The sequence below is a fragment of the Cryptomeria japonica genome, chromosome 2 (genome assembly GCF_030272615.1).
Source record: "Cryptomeria japonica chromosome 2, Sugi_1.0, whole genome shotgun sequence".
NCBI classification, from domain to species: domain Eukaryota; kingdom Viridiplantae; phylum Streptophyta; class Pinopsida; order Cupressales; family Cupressaceae; genus Cryptomeria; species Cryptomeria japonica.
In genome coordinates, this window is record NC_081406.1 from 543,928,640 (window position 1) to 543,944,303 (window position 15,664).

Genomic DNA, 15,664 nt, shown 5'->3' on the forward strand with positions numbered 1-15,664 from the left:
TCCTCCATTTGCAGATTATAACTTTCTTATGATTTTGATCAGAACTCTTTCTTGATCCCTTGATCCTTCTAAAATTTTTTCCTCCCCATTCCATTTGATCCCTCTTCCCCTTTACATTGTCCAATGTGAGGGAAAGGTCACACCTCTTCATCATATCTGCCTTTTGGCAAGAGTCACAACCTTTCACAATTAGCACCCTTTGAAAGAGTACAACCCTTCATAATTAATGCCCTTTTGAAAAAGTCACTTCCTTATTTACTTTCTTTTCTTCTTCCCTTAATCCTTCCTTGATTCATATGCTCCCTTCTTTCTTCCTTTCTCCATATCCCACCATTCAAATGAAGTTCTCTTCTCCCTCTTATATCTCATGTTTGAGGGAGTCATAATTTTTCATTTCATGCCTTTTGACCATTCATTAAACTTAACTAAATTTTAATTAATTTAATTTTATTCTTTTATATTTATTCTGTTATATTTTAAGGTTTTTATTGGTATTTATTATTAAATCCGATTTCAAAATGGGGACATTACAGCTGGTATCATTAGCCCATGCAACGTTCCTAATTATCAAACTAGTGAGGATGAGATACAAATACCAAGGGTATGAGTAGATGTCTATCCTTGAATCAGACTAGAGGTTGGCAATTCAGTGCTAAGGCATATAAACATAAACTTCAATAATATCTGGGGTAAGATACAAAACAATAAAATTACACCAATTGCTCAAAGGTTTATTGAGAGTGGGTTAGCACACACTGCTGATTTTCCTATAGCTGTGTAATGTGTTATCTGAAATTTATTTGTGGGTTGAAATAATCTGCTTGTGCATCAATGACTTATCTGAAATTTATAATGCAAATGTAAATATATCATATAATTCTTTGGTAAATTAAAATTAGTAAAAATACAGACATCAACTAATCAATTTAGCCAGCCACAACAAAATAAAATCTACTGCAGCTTAAGCAATTGGAACAATCAACTTATAACAACCACAAGAAGAAGAATCTCTAGTACAATGCTGTATAACCCATGTTGATAAATCTGAACTGTGAGCTAAATAGATCTTGTTAAGAAATAGAATTCTTAAATTTGATATATGTTCACAATTTAGGCCAGCCAGCTTTAGTGTGATACAATTTATCTCGATTGGAAAGGGAATTAAAGTTAGGAAATGGTGGCAATGTCTTTGTAGTAAGTTTAAACAGCTACATATGATTTCTTGTTGTGTACGTAAAGTAGAGGGCTCACAAATTCTACAATATATAGAGATATTCTGTACCTGTTTTCTTTCTTGCCCTCATATTTAGTGGAATGCAAAAATGGAATTTAGTGATTTATGGTTTTACTTTTCAGTGGTAAGTATTTTATCTGCTAATAAATTGAGCCATTTCATTTGAATGCTTTTACAAATCCTAGATTTTATTAACATGGTTCTGTTGCATAGCTGTTGATTTTCTTTCTCAATTGCCATGGGTTGTGCAGGGTGGTGTTTGCCTGTCTTTTGCCGATGAAGTTTTGTGTTGGCTATATGGTACAGTTAAGGAGAGTAAGATTCATTCCTCCCATAATTTCTATACTTTTACATACACACTTAGTGGTTTTCATATTAAAATTTTCAGTGAGTTTTGTTAACTTTAAGTCATAATATAAAGTTAATTGTCATGCCCATGTACTGTAGGTACTTGGACCTTAACTTTTTTTCTTTGCCCATAATGTGAACGGCATCCTATTTTTTGAATTGTTGTTCTCTGCAGTCTAATACAGTTGTTTCTTTGATAATCTGACATGACTAAAGGTTTCAAAGTAAGCTAATGGCTTTTGATATCGTAGTCTTCTACATTGTACTACTTGGTAATTTGCCATCTTCTAGAAACATAGCTTATGCAACAGCAAAACAACTGCTAAAAATTCAAACCTCCAGGTAATCACTCCTTTCTTAGGCCAACCATTTAAGAAATGTTCATCATGCCTGTATACGACTTTGATAACTGGTGGAACATGGATCTGATTTTAGCAGAAAAGTCATCTTCCCGCTAGGCAGCTTTTGGTCTCTGCCTAAGATTTTATTTACCAAAATGAATCACTATACTTTGACAACTTAGCATCAGCATCTGAACTTTGTAGACCAGAGTTGCATGGAAATGGATTTGCTATCAGAGATGGATGGGAGATTAAGATACTGATATGGAAAATTTTCAAAACCCAAGACAGATACAATTGGATACAGAAACTATAAAAATACATGTACATTTAAATTATCTAGACGCCTAAATGAATAGAAGATAACACGAAAATGTTTATTTATATATTTTTGTTTTTACATTCTTAGTTTTTAATATTTATTTTGTTTTTATGGCTTTTGATACTTTACTGCATGGTTTCTGATTACCAGTTTCTGATTCATGGGGAAATAGACATTTGTCATAATGCAAGTTACACAATTAAAGGGATTTCATTTGACAGTATTTTTGCATTTAGTAAAGAAAATAGACGATGCATAAAGGTTGGAATGAGGATAGACAAATTGAGGGGAGCTCATTTGACAAAGAATTATCACATTTAAAAGAAAATATAAGATGCATGCAAGTTGGAATGAGGAGAAACCAAGTTTTATATTAAGAGTCTTATGTTGATCAATATGAATGGGAAAATTTCTTTGACAAAGAATCAGTGCATTTTGTAAAGAAATAATGGATCCATGAAAGCTGTAATGAGAGTTGACTAAGATTATTTTGATTGTCTTATTCTGATCAGTATAATGGGAGAAATACTTATTTATTTGGATCTATGCTATCATTCTTGCTTTCCTATTCTTCTGCTAATTGAATGGAAACCTGTTAATTCATGCAAGAGAAAGGAATTCCTAGAAACCTTGTCGCAAGCTTCAAGGATGGTAGTGTGGATATAACATATGGGTGAGAATCAAGTAAGTTGATTAAGTTGCTTAACATATTCTATCTGTGATGTACATGGCTTTTTCAGTCCATTAATATGCAGAGCTTCTTGAAAAACTGTGTGAGTTTTGTTTACATCGATATTTTGGATGACACTTCATATCCACCATCAGGATGAAAGAAAATGATAAGAGGAATTATAAAAATATTTAGAAATATAGTGCCAAGAGATGCTGAGGCAGACAGAAACCGAAGTGAAAGAGAAGGGGGAAATCCAAGAAGTTGAATAAACTAGTCAAAGACGTGAGAAGTATATTTGTAAAGACTACAAGGACAGTAATGAATTCCAGTTATATATAATTGTAATGTTGGTTATAAAAGTTAAAATCAATGTCCAAGGGATTGAGCTTCATTGGTTAACGCATTGAGTTATCAATGTGGACACCCAAGTTCAAATCTCAATGGGACGTCTAATATGAAATTCTAAGATGTAGCTCTTGGTCTTCCATGGTTAGCTTGTATTGTGGAGGTGGTTTCTAAATAATTGTATTTCTAAGTTGTGAGTATTAGTATTCCATAGGTGGCTTCTAGTGTGGTTGCTCGAAAGGAGCTGATATTAGTCTCATGGTTGTGCTGACAAGAGCTTGTATTGGTCTCATGTGATGCTTGTATGGACATATTATTTGTAAACAGCTATAAACAAAAAAAATGTTAAAATTAATATAACATACTATTATATATTTATCTATGAATGTAAGGCTATCATCAAAGGTACTTGGTGCTCAATTATTTACTAGATGCAAACAACTACCCATTGTATGCTGCATAATGTAGTTTGTGTTTCTGGTGAACATGAAAATAACTCCATGGGGCAAGTTGTGCCATTAGTCCATGGGACTATGGCTTACAGTATTGGTCAAATTATTGATGCGTTATTTATCACAATTAAGTCCGGCACAATCACTACAAGTGTAGCAAACAGGAGAGCAAGTTATGCAAACAGCCTAAAGGGTAGGTGTCTGCATTTAGTAAATAGTTGAGCACCATGTGTTAGATTTAGAAATAAATTGAAGCTACCCAAAACCTAGCGCAAGAAATAGAAGCAATGAAATTGTTCTAGAAATTGATATTGAATCCAAAATAGCATGATAGAGTTAGTTCCCATAGAGGTATGCAAATGCTCAAGAAGCAATATATCATCAGGAAAGCTCACATAGCATGAACAAATAAGAAGCTAGGGAAGTGGATACTAGTGATAAAAGGCTTGCCTAGACTTAGTGAGTTCTAAAGTATACAAACCCAAACAAGACCTAGGGATCGTTAGACCAACAAGTCCTTCGAAGACTAGGCCAAGTTGGTGAAAATAAGAAAATAAAAGAAGAAAAAATTTAAACTATTCAAATGAAACATTGAAAATCAAGTCTTTTTTAAAGTGTTTGGATGATTCTTGAAGGTTGGTTAGAAGCTACGTTGCCGATACGGGAACGGGTATGGGTACGGATATGGATTTGGGTACACAAATACAACAATTGTTTTCCTTGGGTACGGGTACGTCCATACTTACATATATTCATTTAAAATTAGTAATAAAATAAAATTAATATGTTAAAATAATAAAAGGAATATATAACAATAATAAAAAATGTACTTAATAGTGATAATAAAATATATATAAATAATAAATAATAAAATACATATAAATAATAAAATACATATAAATATTAAATTTTAACGAAAATCGCTAGAAATCGCCCAAGCTCGGTGAGTCCGAGTATGAGTCACCCTCCACGAGTCCAGCAAATTCGGACTCGGACTCGACCGAGTCTGGGGTCCAAACTCGCCTGGACTTGGCCAGACTTGCCAGACTCGGTCAGACTCAGCCAAACTCGACCAGACATAGACTGGGGTCCAAAATCTTTAAAAATCTCTAAATTTCTTGAGTTTTTCACTTTCCCGAGTCCATTCGAGTCTGAAGCCGAGTCTGAAGCCGAGTCTGACTCCGAGTCTTGAGTCCGAGTCTACCTTGCCATGACCGAGTCAAGTTCGAGTATCGTTCCTTTGATTTTAACACATCGAATAACAAACAAAAGCAAATATTAAATTCAATTCTAATTTTTGTTTATTTGTGGACATTTGTGAATGAGAGCTAGATGTGGTTAGATTCCTCTGCCTGATGTGAGCTCATTCGTGAACATTCGTGGACATTCCTAGTGGGGTTTCAGTCTAATGGGAGCCCAAAACACCCAATAAGAGTCTCAGAGTGCTTGTAGCCCAACAAATGCATCTTTGCTTAGACCCGTAGCGGATTCGAGTGCCTAGTCTGGACTTGGGACAAACCATGGGATGAACCAGCCTTGAACTGGAATTTGACTCGCACTCGTACGTGATTCCGCCCTTCCCTGCACGAACAGAGTATTCAAGGTTAAAAGTGATAAAATTATAAAAAATGATATGTGCCATGAAGGAATGTTTATGTGGTCTCAAAGGATAGAGCAAAGGAAATAAAAATAATGATTTTCTAAGTGGCTTCAATCATTTTATGTTCAAAAGGGCAACTCAAATATTATTGTAGGTCCTACATAATATTGAAAAAATAGTGCTGTTAACACTTTATTTAAAAAGCAATTCAAAAGGGTCCTTTGGATGTAATTTAAAAGTATTTCCAAATACTTGGCGGTAAAAGCATAATAAATCAAAATAAAATAAAATAGAGGGCCCAAAATAGGCATCTATAAAAAGGAAGCCAAGGTTCACATCAAATCATCCTATTCTATCATATTTGATTTTGTTCGTTCTTTCTTCCATTTTGGAGATTGAAGCATTCAAGGGTTAAAAACCTTGGTGTTGGAGTTCGAGGATGAAAACCTTCTTGGTTTTCCATCATGGGATTTGAGGACGAAAGCCTTGATATAAACTGAGGCAATTCTACTCAAGGATCACATTTGAGCTTATTTATTGTGGTTGTTTGATTCACATTTGCAAGAAAATTGGCATTTTTGGCCAAGTTTTCAAGTTTACATGTTGCTGCTACAGTATGTCTATATGATATATTGAAGATTTTAGGTTTTGGAGGGTCACAATTATTTATATTTGTTGTTTGTGGATATTCTAGCCCTTGGACCAGCTGCTCTTTGAGATTTTCAGCAATTGTTATTATTTAAATCCCTCTACGTGGCTGCACCAGCATATTGTCAATGTTGTCAGCCACCCTTGGTGCTGTGCCTAGGGTTTAGAGTGGAGTCTTGCTGTTGTAAGTCAAATCAGTCATATGATTTGTTGTATTTTGGAGAGTTTCAGAGTTTTCAGCATTGCTGGAGGAGTTCCCAAGCATCCAACATTGTTCTAACAGCTGCTGCACCATTTGGGAGCCATTGTTCAATCCTAACATTAACCATACAATAGTTATTTTCTCAGATCTTGATTTACTGCAGTTTGATTTCACATTATTCAGGCCACTATACACAATACCCTTGCTGAAATTCATCGATTTGGTTGCCATATAGTCGAATGGAGTTGGATCACCTCATTTGTAAGTGGAATTACATCATTTAGTGTTGGTATTTGAGCTGATCATAAGTTGTTTTAGTAGCTGGAGGTTGTTGTTGGTTGTAAACAGCCCTTGCTGCTGTTATACCCTTTGATTTTCGCTGTACCTTGTCAATCATTGAAAGTTTTTCTTGATGCAATATTATTCATAATTAATTGTGAGGTTGCATACAAGATTTGCATATTTGTATCAACTAATAATAGATTAAATTTGTTGTGTACTTGTTTAATTTGCACTCGATCGTCTTGAAAAATATAAATGAACATTGTGGGATAATGTTTCATCGTTTGGGAATTGCACGTTTTGTTTATAAGGGTTCAGATTAATCATATTTTGCTGATCAACATTAATTTGTGACATTTTGGCATCTACAATTGGGCATTGGTATTTGTTTATCATTTCAGCTTGCACCTTGTTTGAGATTTCATCTGTTTTGATGGTCTCAAAAAATATAAATGAAGATTGTAGGATAATGTTTCATCGTTTGGTAATTGTATGTTTTGTTTATAAGGGTTTGAATTAATCATATTTTGCTGATCAACATTAATTTGTCACATTTTGGCATCTGCAATTGGGTATTGGTATTTGTTTATCATTTCAGCTTGCACATTGTTTGAGATTTCATTTGTTTCATAAGGTTGCCCAATTGGTGACGTTATGACCTGCCAATGAGATAAGTAACTCCAACTACCAAAAGATTGGTGGGGGTTATACTCATGGAAGATGCCATCTACCCTTATAATGACACATTCACTAGAATTAAGCAAGCCAAACTAAATGTATAGGAACATATATAATATTCAACTAAGGCAAATTAAAAAAACTACAGTAACATGCCCTTTAAGACAACTTGGGTGGGTGAAAATATGCATTTTTGGAAAAGAAAAATAATGAGATCCCATGCACAAATAGATCCCCCCAGAAAGAAAAAGATAGAAGCCACCTCAACTCTTGCAAATAGAGAGAGAAAGGATGTCCTTTCAAAGTAGAGAGAGAAATGACTGAACAGTCCCTTTGTAGCAGTAGCCATCCTTAAGCCCAACAAAGCTCGTAAATAAGGCAACTTGCTTTTTGTAAAGGGTTTGGTGATAATGTTATCAATCTACTTGGAAACCAGGGAGCATTGGAGATCAATGACTTGTCCATGCATAAGCTCCCATATATAGTACGTGTGAACCTCTATGTGGTTAGTCGTTTGATGGTTGATAGGGTGTTGTTAAATTTGTGTGGCACTCTGGTTGTCACAAATATGATTGACGACATTGAGTGAAATTATGCTAAAGCCAAATAGCTTGTTTCCTTTTCCTTTTGATAACACACTAATACTTGAAACGATGAATAGATAGACCAATAACATATATCTTTATTGACACATATAGTTATTATAGAAATAGGCAAAAAATTGTCAATCGAGGATAAGTGACAATAACATTCCTTTCCTTCACTATGCAAAGATCACTTAAAGAGCTCGATGGTTACCAAGTAGTGCACAACCATTTATCAATCGACTCCTATAACTAAAACTAACTGAAAGTCGACAAACAATTAATAATTTAATACACAATCGGTCAACTATTACATAGTTGGATACAACCTAATGAAACATAATAAAGGCATATGTATGTGTTGACGTGTATTTTGTACACTATCAAACACAGAATAAAATACCCAAGGGTACCTTATCCTCTCTTGAGTAAAGCCTCTGAATGCTAAAGATATCGCGAGAAAGGATCAATCAGGGTGACTTCAAGGTTCTTTGTTGTAGGATCTCTACGTGTGGATAAGCACCAGTTTTCGTTGTAAATGCTGTTTCTTCAAGGGGCCTTACGTTTTCGAGCTGCAGGAACAAAATTTTCCTAAAGCTAACAGGTTCTCAAAAAAAGATCAAAAGATAGGGTTTGCAAGAGATGAATTCTAATCTAATCCTAAGAATGACTCAATGTAGGCTAGACTTGGTAAGATTCTACCAATTTCAGTATTGCCAAGGAATTACAACTCTACTGGAATTGATGCGATCTTCTAAGGTGATTAGTGATTTTTCAAATCATCAAGAATTATAGATACTACCATAAAGATACATATCAATAGTTCAATAATGATTGAAGGTTCAAGCAATCCAAATATCTCCAGTTGACCACACAAGGCGTCCTTACAATCAGTAAGAAGCTAGTGGTTTGGAACGTGAATCTCACCAAAGATCAAGCCCAACACTTAGTCCTTTAAACTTAAATACTATTTCGACTGAGAATGATTCAAGAAAGTAAACAACCATGAAGATAGCCACAAGAATTGCAATAAAACACCATTACTTCAATATTTTATTGATCTCAAAGCCAAAATAGACAACAATTGTTTGAAATTCCTTCAATACTCAATTTTGCTACAAAATAACTTTCTTCTCTCCAAAAGCTCTAACTCTCTCCTTAATATCTAATCTCTAATTTGCTATTTCTAATTTCTAATGACAAAATGAAAATGAGTGAGGGTATATATAGCATCCTCAATTACAATGAACGGCCCAGATCAAAAGAAGATCAACGGCTGAGATTTCGACACCTAAACCCTAATTAGGGTTTGTTACAAAAAGTTCCCTTTTTAGTTGAACATTATTAAATGCATAGCCAAATATTTAATTGGCACAAAAATCGAGGGAACATAGACCAATGATAATTAAGATGCCACATCATTTTATAACAACCTCTCTTCTAGAACCTTATTCCCCTTCCAATGTTCTTTCTTAGCATATGCAACGAATCTGGACACAATTCCTTCAATCTTAGCAATAGGAATCTCGGGAAGATTCCTCATTCGCTCCTCCAAGTGGATAACCTGATCAAAGGCCTTGAGAAAAGCAGCTTCCCATCCCGGTTCGAGTTCTTTGATCTTCTCAATCAGGAGCATAGTAGTGAACATTAGATCCCGTTGCCCATCTGTGATGACATTCTCATCCTTGCAAAAGATTATCTTGACTCTTTCTTCCAACTCTTGAAGGTCCACATCTGTCTCAACTTCGATCCTCCTGCCGAGAATGGTACATAACACTTCGAACACCTTATCCTGAATTGGATGGATGACGCCCTCAACTTGATTGCATTTGGTGCTAATGTCCTCGAAAAGAACCTCTTTCATCTGGAGTAGAGTTGACCACTGAAGTAAATTATGAGCTCCTCCATCCATTATCTTTTCTTGTGCTAGGATCTTCCTTGGTGTTTGCCTGATTACTTGCAAAACAGGAATGATAACATCTCTAGTGTGAGCGAAAGCAGCTACTGTTATCATTAGGTTGTGGACGATCTCAAGGACCTGGATAGCTCGGTGGATTGTCTGCATCATTCTTGTTGTAAATTCAACGGCTATTGTGTGGGATTTGTCTATCCAAGAGCTCATAAGCTGAACCAAGCTCTTGACTCTTTCTGCCTCGCCAACTGATACAAGGGGAAGTGCTTGCACAGGAGATACTGCTGGATCCTGACGTCTCAAGGGCTGATTGAGATGACTAAAGTAGCCTCTCCAAGCACCTCTCTCTCTCTCAAGCTTTCTATTCTTTTCCATTTCTTCCTTAAGCTTGTCTTTAAGTGCTCCAAATGAATCGGTTGCCTTATCCAGTGCCTGCTCAGCAGTGAGTGGACCAAGATCAAATGTTTCTACATCATATTCTTCTGCAAGAATTTCACCTTCATACTTGTCCACTACTGGTGTAGCTATCTGCAACTTCCTAGATCCTGCCTCATCTGTGATCATCTTGGACATCTTGGTGGCCTTCTTCTTCTCCGTTGCCTCTTGAGAATTTCCTATAAGGCTCTCTAAGTCAATTACATCATCTTCATCTTCAATCACAATCACCCTTGTCAGTCTCTCCTTCAACCAATCTAGAATGGCGGATCTCGTCTCTCTAACTTGTATTTCCTTAGGCAATGGTTCGTCTTCTCGGAGAGGAGATGTCACTTCATCATCATTCTTTTCTCCATGTAGCTCATCGACTTGGGAAGATTGACTTGATGAATGCTGAGTTGCCTGCCCCTTTTCAGGTTTATCATTCTGTACCATCAACTCCATAGATTCATCAACCTCAGGCACCGTCTTCTCTTGTCCTTCAACTTGACTTGTTCTTTTTTCATGTCGAGAAGATGTGCCTGATGAGCGATCTCGATTGGCCTCTTGCTTCTTCTTGGAGGGTTACCTTTTCTCAGGTCTTTCTTTCCTCTTCGCGCCTCTAGGATGAGAATTGCCTTCACTTGCGCTTGCTCCTTCTTCTTCTGGTCTTTCCTCCAAAGTAAAAGTCATTGGTATGTTCTGTTCTCTTAACTTTTGATGTTGTACATCCACCCATTTGCGAGTACATGACAAAACTGGAGCCATCAAAGCTCTCAAGTCCAAAATCTCAGGCTCGTTCCAATCTATCTTCATTGCTTTGTCTTCTTTGTCATAGGATGATTGGAGATGTCTGCCACTGTCCTGAGCTTGATCGGCCACTCTGTAAACTTTGCATTTCTTGATGAAATCTAAAGGTAATATGGAATGCATATTTCTTTTCACTTCTAAATCACTTGAGAGATTCATCCAAAAGTCCTCTACCTGAAATTCGTGCTTGTACTTCCTACCAACTGTCTCTTCCATATAACCATGAGGATCGAAATTCTCCCTCGAGGCAAAGAACGTGAATGAATATAAGGCCAATTCCCTCTCTGCATCATCCAAGGCTTGAGTATTAGGACATACCTCAATTGAATTCCCCAATATGATGGGCATGGGAATTCCATTTCCATGCCTGTGTCTGAAAGTCTTGGCATAAGCTGCCAACTGTCTGGTTACCTCAAGTAGTACTATCCTGTCTGTCGGATACCTTGGCAACATGTAGGGGGGTGAAGGACACCCATGAATTCTGATATATGTAAACTTTTGAAACTGGATGAACCAAGCACCATACCTCTTTACAAGCTCTTTTGCATCCAGAGATAGTCGATTGTGAATCCCACCTTGCAATATCCTAGTGATGTTCATCGTGAAGGTGTCATTGACTAACTTGTAGTCGCCTCTAGGAGGATGATGCAAATGAACATAGGAATCACAAACTCTCACTTCTCCGGGTCCTCTTCTGATCACTCCTCTATGAGGTAGCCCTGCATATTCGAAACTTCTGATCAAGGCATATATGACGTATGAGCTCATGTGGAACGACTTGGTAGGCTTTAGTCTTCTTAACTGCACATCCAGGCAATGGCTAATAATTCTAACCCAATGAATCGTTCCTTTCCCTTGAACTATCACTTGTATGAAGTAGAACATCCACTTCTCAAAGTAGAAGGCTTGAGGAGCCCCTATAACTCGATTGAGCAAAGTTATCAAATCTCTGTACTCCTCCTGGAAGTCGATCCTATGTGGTGTGTTGGGAATCTTGCTCAGGTGAGGACAACTTTTGAGTAACCAATTCTTATTGATGATACTCAAGCAAGTGTCGAGATCATCTTAATACATTGACCTGGCTCCTTCTAGGCTTTTGTAAATCATATCTTTATGCTCTGGAAGATGGAGAGCTTCACTTATAGCCTCCTCCGAAAGGTAAGCCAAAGTGTTCCCTTCCTTGGATACGATTGATCTTGATTGTGAGTCATAATGGCGGGCACACTCGATCATCAGCTCATGACACTGGACTGCTGGAGGGAAACCGGCCGCCTTGATGATGCCACTTTCAATTATTCTCTTCACGACAGGTGATGGCTTGCCAATGTAGGGGACCTCTCGAAACTTCTTCACACTGAAGTTTCCCAAGTTGGTATCTCCAATATTGCTCCACTTGGACACGATCCTGGTCTCCAATTCTTCGTTCCTCTGATCTTCCTTCATGAGAGCTGGACGACTAGTAGATGCTCCTGCCTTTGGAGTCGCCATCTTGACACCTACACAACATTTCATAATGAGTAATATATCTTGAAGAGTAGCAAGGAAGATAAAAGATATTAATTAGGAAACTTCATGATAAATCTTGAGTTATCATTTCCTAATTAACTACATCAAACTTAGAATTTTCAAAACGAAGCACAAAATTCAAATCTTCAACATTGGGACTAGGATGATCTCGCCATACCTCCACTTGAGTACTAATTCTAAGAAATGATGCAAAAATAGGAGAATTCGCTAGGCAAAATGTAGATCAAAGTTCTTCCCTTGAGCAAAATGCGCCTCCCTTAGTCTTCACAAGAATCAACTCCACCACCTTCTAGCCTCCAACACTTGAGATAAATTCGCTCCAAATAGACCAGATTTCATACTTCCTTCTTGTTCTCCAAATTCGCACTTGAAGTAATGAGTGAATGATTGATTAAACTTGATCAAAACACCCCTATTATATAGGGCGCTCACCATTTTGCTCCCCCTAGGCCGACTTGTCAAAATAGGCCTAAAAAAAAATAAATTTGCAAAAAGGAGAGGGCGACTTGATAAAATAAATAAAAATAAGCCCTCAAGCGCTCCGTTTTTAATTTTAATTTCACAAAAATTAATTTTAAATGCCTTTATAATAAAAAATCGATTTTCTAAGGCTCAAAATTAATTTATTAAATACCAATGCGCCTTTATTAAATGCCAATTTAATTCAATTTTTTCAAATATTTCGAAGTTAGCAATTTTGGCATTTAATGCAATTTGGAGGATGTTAACTCTCAAATATGGTAAAAAAAATGAAGATGCTACCAACTTCACCCTAGACCCTTGGAGAGGGATAGGAGCGAACCTTCAATTTAGGCCTTGCATTCCTCATTTTTCCTCGCTCAAAACCCCTATCTAGGCATTAAAACGGCATTTTTAATTGGAGTCTTGAGTTCAATTTCACTTGATCTCTAGGAGGGAAGTGCATTAGGACCTTTTTCGCCTTGGACCCTTGGAGAGGGACAAGAGCGTCTTTTCACTTTTGCTCCTAATCCTTCACCTTTATTTGTCGATTCTCGTTGTGGGGTAAGTAATGATCTCTTTCATTCGTTCCATGCATGCTCAATTTGCTTTTATCAAGGCAAAATAGGCGTTTCAAAGATTTTCGCCCTGGGCCTCCAGTGAAGGACAGGGGCGATTTTTGTATTTTAACCTAGGATCATCAAGTTTAGAAGTCAAGTCTTTGTTCACCATGCTTTAGAAGACCTTTCCCATCTTTGCACAACCTTGCCTTAGCGAAATCTTGGAGGGAAGTTGTTGATTTTGCAAAAATCGCCATGGTCCTTCAGTGAGGGATAGGAGCGCTTTTGAGTCCTTGGTACAAATTCTTGATCACTTCAACTCCAAATTACCCTCAAGGCGTAGAACATCATCCTCCACTCCCCTTTGAGTGTTGGAAACAAAAGGTTATCTCGAAATGCAAGGTAAATGGGCACATTTGGAAATTTCGGCCTGGACCCTTGGTGAGGGATAGGAGCTATTTTCCCTATTGTCATCAAAACTTGTAATCCTTGCCTCTCAATTCCACCTCAAGGCATTTTAAACATCATTTCAAACTTGTGCCTTGGCTTAGATTTGTCCAAACTTGGAGAGAAGAGCTAGATATTAGGTTTTTCGCCCTGGTCCCTCAGAGAGGGACAAGAGCGATTTTGCACTTTTAAGTTTATCCGTCCTTTGCTAGCCCTCCAAATTATCTTCAATGGGCAATACATGCCTTCTTCCATTCATTTCAATCACAAAACTTGCCTTGTCCTTGCAAGAAAATTGCACTTTTTAGAAAATCGCTTTGGACCTTCAGCAAGGGACAGGAGCGCCTTTTGTCATTTGGGTTGATTTCCTCCTTTGCTGACTACTAAAATTATATTCAATGGACAAAACATGCTTTCCTTGATCTCTTCCAATCATAAAATCGCTTTGATCCTACAAGAACAGTGCAAATTTGAAAATCAAGCTTTGGACCTTCAGTGAGGGACAGGAGCGAACTTTGCCTTCTAGGCCAAAATGCTTCATTTCTCATCACAAAATGTCTTTGCTAGGGAAGATTTCACCTTGTTACACGCCATGAATAAGAGTTCCAGTCCAAAGAAGGTCTAAAAGTGTGTATATAAAGAATTTCGCCCTGGACCCTTGGAGAGGGACAGGAGCGAAATTACCCTTCTAGGCAAAACTCCATCATTTCATTGTCTTTAATCAAGTCTGGATGCTCTATCACATTCATTTCGTCCTCCACCATGCCTTTGATATCTCAATTTGACCAAACAAGGTCAGGAATGACTCCACTAAGTCTTTTCGCCTTGGATCCTTGGTGAGGGACAGGAGCGATTTTGATGATTCAAACAAAATCCTTCATCATCTCGAGCTAAAACTCCTTCAGGCGGGTGGAGAAAGTCACTTGTTTTCCAATCATATCCAACACTTGGTCCCTTTTCACTGCCAGATGAGGGAAATCAAGATTTCGCCCTGGGCCCTTGGAGAGGGACAAGAGCGATTTTTCTTATTGTCATCAAAATTCACCATTTTCATGCCTTCAAAATCTTCAAAAGTATCAAGTCACGTCCGATCATCTCTCCTGGAGACCCTGCATAAAGCAAAATAGAAAAGTCAGTGACAAATATGCTTTAAATAACATTTTCGCCTTGGACCCTGAGAGAGGGTCAGGAGCGATTTCACCCTTTCTGGCTAATCCATCCAAAATTTAAGTCTCCAATCATTTCACAAGGCAGAGTTAGGTCATCTTCAAGGCCAGGAACCAGTTAGTAAGCCTTCTCAAAACAAGAAATTGCACTTAGAAAGAATTTCGCCCTGGACCTTCAGAGAGGGTCAGGAGCGAATTTTGTGTTTCAGACACCATCTTACCTCCAAAATTTGATCAAAACTTACCTAGGCAAGAACACATTCAAAATGCTAACACTTAGCCAAAAATTTGGATTTTTTCCGAAAAAACCCTGATTAGACCTAACTTGAGACCTATCTGACTCTCCTGACAGGCACACCTTACTCGAACAATCTCAATCCTAGGGAGGACACTTAACAACTTTCAAAATTTGATTGGACTCAGCTTGAATAATGTCAGAAGGAATCCCTAAGGCTTAGTCTTAGCCCAGACAGACCACTCACTCATTCAAAACCCTAAAAGCAGAGAGAAGAACAGGCAAAACAAAAGCGGAAAAGAGGGGGTCCCCATTCTAATGGGGCGATGTGTGAAATGGTCACAACAGTATTTTGACTACATCAATCCCCCAAAGAAAAGTTGTCTTTTAGGCGACAAAGAGCACAATTAATATACAATCAAACA

General features: G+C 37.4%; 1 protein-coding gene across 2 annotated transcripts in view; it reads left to right on the forward strand.

Moving 5' to 3' along the window:
* LOC131052321 (NAD-capped RNA hydrolase DXO1) overlaps window positions 1–15,664 on the forward strand; it is a 222,787-nt gene that overhangs the window by 176,011 nt on the left and 31,112 nt on the right. The window contains exon 12 of one of the 2 annotated variants that reach the window (XM_057986955.2): window positions 1,486–1,539. In XM_057986955.2, coding sequence (XP_057842938.2) covers window positions 1,486–1,539 — 54 coding nt within the window. Of the gene's footprint in view, window positions 1–1,485; window positions 1,550–15,664 lie in introns of both variants that reach the window. The other variant, XM_057986954.2, reaches the window with a different exon arrangement.